At 35.4% G+C, this 10988-nt stretch overlaps 1 protein-coding gene across 1 annotated transcript; it reads right to left on the bottom strand.

Moving 5' to 3' along the window:
- Positions 1-7372: 7372 nt before the first annotated feature.
- Positions 7373-10616, bottom strand: LOC129924810 (uncharacterized). Its single transcript, XM_056022076.1, has 2 exons — positions 10462-10616; positions 7373-9853 (listed from the first exon to the last, which is right to left on the bottom strand). Exon 2 carries the CDS (start codon positions 9723-9725, stop codon positions 7584-7586), a length of 2142 nt encoding a protein of 713 aa, XP_055878051.1. The 5' UTR covers positions 9726-9853; positions 10462-10616; the 3' UTR covers positions 7373-7583.
- Between the last annotated feature and the right edge of the window lie 372 nt (positions 10617-10988).

Here is a 10988-nt window from a genome sequence, read left to right as displayed (position 1 = left end):
TTCGAAATCTACACTAGCAGCTGGGAAAAGTGGCACTGGGTAGATCCACATGGAGAGAGACCTGAAAGGAAGGGTGAAAATGCAACGGTGCTTGGTGATTACATATGCCCAACCTGCGACCGCAATGAGGTAGTTCGTTTTTCTGACCTACTTTAACCAAAGTCACGTGATAGTAGGACAACAAAGAGGAGAATGGCCTTTTCTTCCTATATTTCCATTGCTGTTGCTCCTCTATTTTTACGAAATTTTACATTTTAAAATATACAGAGTACATCAACGAACTCCCTGAATGTTCCAATAATTATACAAATGTTTTCATAAAGGGCCAAGAACTGTTTAAGGATAGGTTTAAATTATCAATGATATTTCCTTTATAGTCATGACAAGCGTCAACACTTTGCCGATGATAGATCTACATTCACATACAGAAGAATATGTTTTTACAAACGTGTCTTGTAAGATTAAAAAAAAGGCTTGGTATAAACTACACAAACACACACACTTATATTTATAGGCCTATATATGGGATAATATGCATATTAGTTGAAACATTATTTTCATCAACTTCAGCTATTTTTTAACGTTATGTATTTCATATTCCGCCAATCACAAATACACTATGCACATCGATAACATTAAGAATTATTTTTTGTATTAAAAGTTCTATCATTTTTAAGAAATTCACAAAATGTTAGGCCTACATTAAAGTTTCACAAATGCGTCGACGAAACAGATCTAGATCCATTTTATTACTTAGAAACCAAATTTAACAATGAAAGGGCGGGGTAAGACACATTTAAATTGGCCTGTGTAACTGTAAGAGTAGATCTCGATTTATCCTTGACTATCAGATGTGTTATTTGTTCGCTAAACAACTGAAGCCTATTACGCACAAGGAAAACTCATGGCAGTCTTTTTATCTTTTCTAACAACTAGTCGACATATCGACTACACACTAGCCCTAGAGCTATCTGACCAATACACACTGGTCTGCTGTCCAACTTGTAGTGTTCAAGCTTGTTTACTTTTGGGCAGAGAGGAAAAAAAAAAGGGGGGGGGGATGAAAGTGTTACTTTTTTTTCTAGGACAGGTTACCCGAATGCTAAGAACTGTAAGTGTAGTCATTCATTGTAGATCAAGAAATCTTGATCTCAGTATGGCAGATTATAGGCCAACGCTTCGGTACCTTCTATCAAAGGTTTAACTATTTGTTTTAGTTGAAACTATTAAAAAATGTATCTCTAGATTCTCCTGTTATTAACAAATTATAGTTTAGCGCTAATGAGTAAATTGAAACCACTAAATATTGACTTAAAACGCTTCAGATTCCCACTGCAAACTAACTAAAACTAAGCACGGTGCGCGTTGTATACACACAACCACGTGACTCGGGGGGAATTCGGAACTACCTCATTGTGTATCAAGGATTGGCCTCTTTAGTCGTCACACAAGAAGTAGTAAAGGGAAAAGATCGTCTCTCTAGATGTAAAATGCCTTAGAGAGATATAATCTATTTGTAGAAAGACAGAAATAAATCTATATAGATTATAGATATATAAATTAATTATTATAATTTAATAACGTGACGTTTTCAACTACGTGTATTCTCTCTTTTTTAATTCCCATCCATGGACCCTCTTCTTGTTTTCATAATTAGTATGTTCGTTTTGTTGCCCCTTAACACCCCCTTACCCCATAGATGCTTATATTTTTTTCATATGACTCTTTTCTTCACTTCCTGTTTAATAGGTTGTGACACTACACGCTTAGTGTATACCTTACTCTCCTCGCCGCCAGCTCACCTGGTGTAATGACCTGCAGTAGGCATGGTCTCTAGCTTCAAATTAGCAGCCCGCACTTTTTTTTATTTCATTCATTAATTATATATTCTAGATGCTCGCTCTAGGTCATATTTATTCATTGAACAAATCATAAATTTATTAATCCCAATAATATTTCTTATTGCGATTTTGCGTGTCCAAGGAAGGAGAATGAGTTAAATTCATTATTATTCATTTGGACAACTCCTTTTTTAATTTTCTTTAACAGCTAACTCTGAGCTAACAGTATAAATGTGATAGGAATGTCTTTCTAAAGATGAGTGGAAGCTTATTTTCATAGGCCCATCAGCCTACGATCAAACGGGCTCATATTTCCCTCATCCCTTATATGGGTGTGAATTGCCGTGTGTGTGGGGGGGGGAGGAGGTTAAAACAATAGCTTTACATACATTGTTACCGAGAACCTAAAAAACTACCGGTGCCATCTGCTTTGGAAATACGGAATAAAAATACCGGAACTTTTAAATTTGGAAATGCGCAGTCCCGAAACGTCGATTTTTGCTCCAAACATAAAAACAAATGAATTACAAACAACAAGGTTACAAAGACAGTTTGTGTGAAACAAGCTCAAAATCGGCCCCCGAAGTAGTCCACATAGTCTTCACCAGGATTCGAATACGGGACGTGCAGTTCCAAGTGCTTTACCCTTCAGCCACAGCATCTCCATATATTCATTTAGCGTACACTTATATTTTTTTTTTAAATATTAATTATTAACCTTATCCATACATTCAAAATTAGTAACATGTTACATTATATTAAAGAGAAACTAAAAAAGATGTTTTCTTCTAACAAAATTAGATAAATTGGCAACGCGAAAAAAAAATTGACCTACTTTAAGCTACAATTGTGTACACCTGACAACAAGACTCTCCCCTCGCAAATAAAAATTAATATCTCATTTGTCATACAAACTAGAAATAGAATTCATAGATGTAGACCTAGTTTTAGATCTAAATCTAGATTCATTTTTAAGTAGTAATCGAGAGGGCATCTCTAAAGCCAGCGTGTGCTCAGATCTGAGAATCAGTACAGAACCTCAAAAACGTATTGGCAATAAGAAAAAGATGTCTGGTGAGAAAAGTGACGACTCTGTACTTGCACACAAAGAAGAGCTACGAAGGGAAATTTATTCTACCTTGGACAGGATTGTTCAAGAAATAATCACCCGATTCGAGCAACTTCATGATGTAGCAGATAGATATGAATTTTTGTCGCCTTCCCAGCTATTAATTAAATCCTCAGGTCGAAATCAATCTCGATAGTACTCCTAGCGACATTGATAAAAACGAATTTCTGCTGGAGCGAAAGAGGCTTCAACGGTTTGTCACAGTTTCATCAGAAGCCTCCGAACTTCCAAAACAAGGACCTGTTGAGCTCTTGAAATTTAAAAAAAAAAATAGCTAGATTCGGGGTGTCCCGAATATCGTCATCATGATTCGCATATTTTTTACTATTGCGGTAAACGTCGCTACATGCTGGAGCATAAAGAGGTACCACAGAAATGCTTTAAAGACAAGCTTAGGCGCCAACTTGCTTTAACTGACATAGAATAAGAGAGCACCTGGTTGCATACAGATTCAGAACGAGACAAAATATGCTGTCATATGATACAGATGTAAATAAACAAATATTGATGGAGTCATTCTTTAATCAATTATTAAAATTGACAACCAACTGGGTATTTTTATTGCCAAAATACAATGTATTTTATGTGCATTTATTAAAAACAACAACTTTGGAGTAGACTTGTTGAGCTAAAGTGGGAAGTACACATTGAGTTTTACTGTGATCTACTAGATTACTAGATCTAGAATGTAGATCTATATATTATATAGACATAGAAGTAGAGAGAGTATCTCATCAATAGTATCTGTCATATCGTGATCAGTAGGCGGCTGCAGGTTTATAGATCTATTTCATGACAAAAACCCTGGCTAGATTTAGATCTACTGGTCTAGACATTTAGATTTAACTTGAATTAAACTAGAAAACTGAATTAGAGAAGTAGCTTTCTGGATCTAGAACTAGAATCTATATATTACTAATATTAGATCTAGTTGCGTCAAACGCTTAATTTTTTGTTGTTGTTTTTAATAAACGCACATAAAATACATTGTATTTTGGCAATAAAAATACCCAGTTGGTTGTCAATTTTAATAATTGATTAAAGAATGACTCCATCAATATTTGTTTATTTACATCTGTATCATATGACTTATTATTTATACTTATTTTATATCATTCGTCAAAGAAAATCTAGCTCTAGATCTATTTCATTTTAGATTAGGCTATAGTTTTTTGTTTGTTTTTTGTCATTTTATTTAGGCTACAATATTACCAAGATTAACTTTTTCTTTGTTTCCCACGAGACGTGTATGCCTATAGCCTAGTCCTTTCGATAATAATAATAAAAAAAAAAACGATTAGAAATGCGTAGCTTGGAGTGTCAAAACTGTATTAGGCCTCCTATTTTTATTTTTATTTCGTGCAATTTAGTAGGCCTATATCGTAACAAATACGCATTTAGCGGAACGGTAGACAGGTCTTCATCCAGATTTAATTAAAATAAACCAAACACAGAAACACTGAAAGAATGTATTTTCGGAATTAAGATTCTATTTTTTTGGAAAAAAAAAAAAAAAAGTGGCATTTTATAGGGTGATCGAAAAAAATAACTTTTGTGACGATCTCTTATTCAGGGAATTTTGATCTATTTTATCAGATAGTCAGAAAATGGATAAAGTTTTTACAGATCTAATCCTATACTCTTAAACGAGCAATTCTTGTATGTATGTATATATATTTATATATATATATATATATATATATATATATATATAAATTTTATTTCGAAAACGGCTCTAACGATTTTCTTTAAAAGTTCACGGTATGTGCATAATAGTGAGAAAAAAATTCTCAACTCACTGGCCACATCGGGAAAACTCGAGGTCGACCGTTATATCGGTTTGAAAATGGCTCATTATCGAAAAATTTATTTTGGCTAGAATGTTTTATGAATGAAATTTTCTGTATGACGTCAATGGGAAAAAAAACTTGACACCGCTTACGTCACTAGCCTCACAACAGTACACTAAGACTTTTCTTCGCAAACAAGAACAAGTTTTAATGATTCAATTGGCGTAATTAAACATTTGCGCACCATCTTATTGTACATTGATCCATTAGGAATTTATGGAAGAAAAATAATGAAATTAAATATCTTAATGTAAGATTAGTTATTGTGTTTTAAAGGCTTTATAAGTTGTTTACACTTTAATTGCTTACACCCGTAGGTAGCTTTTACTTTGTTATTATTTTGCTGGTGAATTATTGTAATGTGTTTAAGCTTCGAAGTCTGCTGTCCAATACCAAAACATAGGAAATGGTCATAACACAGCTTATCTATGCCTTACTTGCACAATCAGGGCCGGCCCTAACATTTGCGGGACCCTATGTGAAATGTGAGGATTGCGCGCGGACCAGTAAGGGTAGAGATAAAGATAATAAGTGAAAATAAAGATTTTGTATTAGAAAATAAATTCGTATTTGCATTACATTTTTATTAAATGAAAGCTGACGATGCCGTTTTTTTTATATCACGCGTAGGACTGGCGTTTACCATATTGACTGACACCCCAAAGTGACAATTTTGTCTTTTTAAGGACATTTTTATGAGTTTCAGGAGATTTCCAGGAGCTCCTTGAAAACAAGGAGACCACGGGAACCCTATTATAAATTATAATGGTTTAATTTAATAATTTACACCTAGAATTAGCGCGGGGCTTTTGAACCTTCGGAGTCCACCACTGTGACAGCATAGGCCTAGGGCTGGCCCTGATGATATCCAGCTCGCGGTCAACGAATTTTCATCACGCTGCTGCCTTTTTTTTTTATTTGTTAACCTATAAACCTCGGTAAAACAGAAGTCATGTTCCAAAAGTCACCCAATAAAACCTACTCAGCCCAAAGATCACTGCGCATAGACATCCCTTAAAGTGGTAGATAACGTCACATTATCTGGGAAGCATTTTTCAATTGACGCATTGCTTTAAAGAGAGGTTGATATGTGATCATGGATAGTCGTGCTTTTGGACGCCTCCAAGCGAGAGTGTGGCGAAATAAATCGCTCCGCCTGTCTACAAAAATCAGTGTCAACCAGTATTCTCTCAACCCTCTCTATGTGGATCTGAGACATGAGTACTTTATAGAAAGCAACTAAGACTTCTTGAACGACTTTACCAAAGACCACAATACAAACAGCGATATTCTTGCAAAATGGTATGAAATTCGAGTCCGAAGATAAGTGAGGAATGCAGTATTTCCCTTTGCTGTGCAACCCCAACTGTGACCTACATATTTTGCCACATCCAGGGCAAGCATAACCATTGTCCGCAGGTGGCCGATTTAGATTTTCTTTTCGCCGTCTGGGTTTGTTCTCGGCAGCAGATTTTCTTTTGGTCTCAAATGTGTATCTCGCGGCCTTCGTGAGAGACCTCCAGCTGTCTCGTTCTGAGGCCGCATGCAACCAGGTGCTCTCTTCTATGTCAGCCAAGGAAAGTTGACGACTAGGCTGGTCTTTGAAGAATTTCCGTGGAGCGCCTCTGTTACGTCGACCACATTTTAGCTCACAAAAAAAGACTGCCTTTGGCATTCGTTCGTCTCCCATACGGGATACGTGCCCTACCCAGTGCAACTGTCGGACCATAAGAAGTCCCACTATACTGTCCATACCGGCGTTGGCAAGGATATCGCTGTATGTAGTGCTGTCCTGCCACCGTATGTCCATGATGGAGCGCAAGCATCTTTGGTGAAAGCACTCAAGAAGTCTTAGTTTTTTCTGTAAAGTGTCCATGTCTCAGAGCCATAATAAATATACTAATTGCAGTATTAAATGTCATGAAGTAACCATTTTAGAAGTTATACTGCAAAGACTTTCTTACAAGCCTATAATAGCCCAATAGTTCTACATGAAAGAAGCAATGTAAAACGTTAAGACGTGAGCTGTGGTTTTCTATAGGCCTACTATTGGAGGGACTTTCTATTCTAATCGCCATGTACAATTACATTGAGAACTGAAAGAACTAAAAAGCAACTCTTCGGATTGATAGTCTTTACCCGATAGTTCATTTTCGTAATTACAACAATATTCCCAAAATAACTTCGGGTAAATATCCTTCCTTAACAAATTATTCATCCGAGCGAGGCTCGGTCACCTGATATTAAAATATAGAGTAAAGAAGTTTTACTCTCAATGCAGGTCAATCCAAGTGACTCTCGGAGTAAATTTCTTCTTGACATATTCATCGATTTTTCAAAATGGTATGGTGCGCGAAAAAAAGATGCGCGACGGCACTTTGTCTCTCTTTGTCTTTGTAAAAAACTCGAGGCTGGTGTTCCATTAGTATAGTTCCATATGGTCTAGGCAATGAAAAGTAAATCTATTAATAAACTATAATAGATCTAAGTCTAAGTAGGGGAAAGGGGGGTAAAACGTACCCCCTAAGGGAGAAAATTCAATAAAAAAAAAGTTTGGCAAAAAGAATGTTTATTTTTTATGTCATAGCTTTACAACAACACATACTACAAATGTACAAGGTTTAAAGACTGAGTTATTTATATTAAAATAGAAAAATACAAAAAAAAAAAAAGAGTACTATTTACCCTACCAAGAGTCTAAATAGTACCAGCATGGAGGGTAATAAGTACCAACTATATATATAGATAACAATGCAGAGGGATTCACAAACATAACTCACAAGTATAAGTATCAGCATTTTCACAACCTGCACATGCAATATGCACCCAAGAAGCACATATTAAACATGGTATCATATCTTCTTTAAGGTTTTCTTCGCATATAAAACAATACCAATTTTGACTTTTCTCACTCTCATTCTGACCAAACTGAATAGAAATTTTACTTTTTTTTTTCTTTTGTGTTGCAGGAATAATTTGAGTTTGTTGTTTTTTTACTTTTTTTTTTGCAATTGCAGCATCCACAAGAATTGTTTTATAGGGACTGGAAGTTAAAATTTCAGATTGAAAAGATTTTTTTTTCTGTTTAAATTGGGGTTTTTCTTTTACTGGGATAGGAGAGATTGCAGTTACAGGGATGTATTTAGACTTTGATTGCCGAGAAGGAATTAAGCAATCATAATGGCTTACATCATCTCCAATATTTGTAAATCGAATAACTACTGCAGGGGAGGAAGGAAAATCATTCATGCCATATTTTAAAACAACATTACTAGTTGCATTCATAATGACAATTGGCTTTCTGAGCAGCTTCGTAGTTGCTATTATCTCTAGCTCGCCAACCATAGTATTTGGTCTAGAAATACTATCTAGCCTTTCAAAAATATTGTCAAATTTTGCATGTGGCATATCAGCACACAATGTTGCTGCATCAAGGTCAGTATAATGCTCAATGTTTTTACAAATATAATCAACAACTTGTGCTCTAAGAGAGTCTGCCAATGCCTTTTCTTGTATTTTAACTTGCAGGCTACATACAACTCCACTTGAATCTCTGTCAGTTAGCTGGAGATGTTCATGTAATGAAATGCCAATGCTTCTAAAAAAGCATCTGCCGTCAGGCTCTGTTGGAATTGCATTGTACGCAGATATAGAAAGTTCTAGGTGAGAATAATTTGAATTTATGGAGCTTTGAGCAGTTGCACCAAATCGTGGTTCATTTGATGAAGTGAGTGGGGATGTTGCAACTATTGTTGAGGAGTCTGATGATGACTGCACTAACAACTGATCATGTTGGGAATTTGAGGTTGAAGGGATGGGTTCTACAGGAATATTTATAACTGAGCAAATGGAGGTTTCAAAATCACTTTCAGTGAATATATGTCGATTGCAAGGCCATATGCCACATTTCAAAAAACCATTATCAAAATTTGCGACCGAAGCTGCTCTTGGGTATGCTCTACCTAAGATGGTAGCCACCTGAAATACAGTAATTCCTCTACCTGGATGATTAAAAAGCCACTTATCTGACTCTTGTACATAACAGCTTTGCAGGGGCTTAAAAAACGAGACATCCAAAGGTTGAAGCTTATGTGTAGTATGAGGGGGCAAGCTGAGCATAATAACACAAGAGTTACTTGCAGCAGTGATGGCTTGCAAATTTTTGCTGTGAGAGGTATGTCCATCCAAGATAAGAAGAACAGGCTTTTCTTTTGATGGTTTTACACTGTTTATAAAATGATCCATCCATTCTGAAAAGCTATCTGCAGTCATCCAGCCACTTTCATTGCATACAGCGATTGTTCCTGGAGGAGCACCATCTAAAAGTTCGCCCTTCATCCGTTTTCGCTTGTAGACAAGCATAGGTGGAATAGCATTTCCTGCTGCATTAGCGCAAAATATTGCTGTGGTGGTAAGACCTCTTTCTGCACTGGTCAACTTCCCCACCTGATGCCTTCCTGTCAAGCTCACCACTTTTTGCTGTTTTTTCTGGACAGTTGAGAGCGCTGTTTCATCGGTATTGAAGATCCTAAGAGCATCTAATTTATGTTCTGTAATGATGCTTTCAAGTTTGTCAAAAAATCTGTTAACTGCTATCTTGTTAAAACCGGTACTACGCGCAAGAGATGTTGCTTCAGGTTGTCGCAAGCTCAGATTGTGACGTTTCTTAAAATCTCTAAACCAGTCTTTTCCTGCCATTCCTTCTGTTTTATTAAATCTGTGAGACAAGCCTTTTTTTCTGCTATTTTGGTATGCAAGACATCTTATATCGTTTCTGGTCAGGCCGAACAGCATTCCTTCCAGTTGATTGATGTGACTGACAAGTTCATTCTCAAGCTCTGCTGGGAGAACTGTCATTCTACCTCTTTGTACTACATTCCCATTCGCAAACTTGTTTTTTTCCATCTAAGTGTCTTTTTAGAGTTGGTTTAGGTATACCGTAAAGTCTAGACACTTCATTGAAACCATATTTATTCCTCAATGCCTCTAAGGCTTTCTGAAGATCCTCCGGGGACCAGGTTGAAGCTCTGCCCCTGGGTAAAAAAAATAATGAATGTAAATGATTATTAAATAGATTGCTATAGTCTAATATGGTATTTTATTTATTTTTTTAAAATGTAGATCTACTTATAGTTAAGGGCTAGATTATGTTTAGTCTAAAATTTAGATATAGCCTTAATTTTATTAAATCTAAATCTACTAGATTTAGTACCTTAATTATCTTTTTTAGTCTAGACTCTATAGTCTATAGTTATAAAGAAAGTTATTGTTACATAGACATAGAGTAGAGTATAGAGGATGATAGAATATGATTCTAGAACTAGATTATATTATAAATCTAGATCTAGATAGTAGAAAGATCTTTAGCAATTACTAGATCTAGATTCTAGTTTTAAAACATAAAATAAGAAAGTTATTCAATCTACATCTAGATATTATGTCGAGATCAGCCCACATAACGGTTTATCATATTAACATGTCTAAAAATAACTGATGTACTGAGGCATTATTTTCAAGAGGAAAGGTTGGTTAACAATGCAATAGCTTTTGGAACATGATAGGTTGCCTCATTAGATAATTATACGATTTCTAACATGTGCAAAAATTACATCAAAAAAGGTAAAAATGAATAAATCCTTACCGTTTTGGTGTCTTTTGAATAAGCTCCATAAAATTAACATGAATGATGACGCTATAGTTGTAGGTCAATATGCCAGGTTTTTTATTTTTAAAGACCATTTCTAAATATGAAAATTTTCGGTGGTACGAATTAAACAGTGGTACGTTTTACCCCCCTTTCCCCTACTAACTTATTAAATAAGTCATTATAAGTAGAAGTATTATAATGAATATTGTATAGATCTAGATTGACTAGATTATAGATAGATCTATAGATAGATCTCTAGTTTAGTAGATCAAGTATAGAGTAGGCCTAATGAATTTGTTTTAAACTACAGTATTGAAAAACATTAAAGATTATCCCTAATCAAGCCATAATAAAATTTAATGACTGAACCATCGGAGACAGTATTTGCATGATAATACCTGCGTCGGACCGATAATGGCACAATAAGGGTCATCCCTAATTGAACCCTAATAAATATTTCAATTACTAAACCATTTGGGGCCATCATTGGAATGATATTGGTACAATAAGGGCTATCCCTA

This window comes from Biomphalaria glabrata, chromosome 2 (genome assembly GCF_947242115.1).
Source record: "Biomphalaria glabrata chromosome 2, xgBioGlab47.1, whole genome shotgun sequence".
Classification (NCBI taxonomy): domain Eukaryota; kingdom Metazoa; phylum Mollusca; class Gastropoda; family Planorbidae; genus Biomphalaria; species Biomphalaria glabrata.
The sequence above is the reverse complement of the archived record's forward strand: the minus strand, read 5'-3'. Positions and strand labels throughout refer to the sequence as shown.

Excerpts from the sequence above, each read along its gene's own strand:
- LOC129924810 (XM_056022076.1), bottom strand. The coding sequence starts at position 9,725 with ATGGAAAAAAACAAGTTTGCGAATGGGAATGTAGTACAAAGAGGTAGA.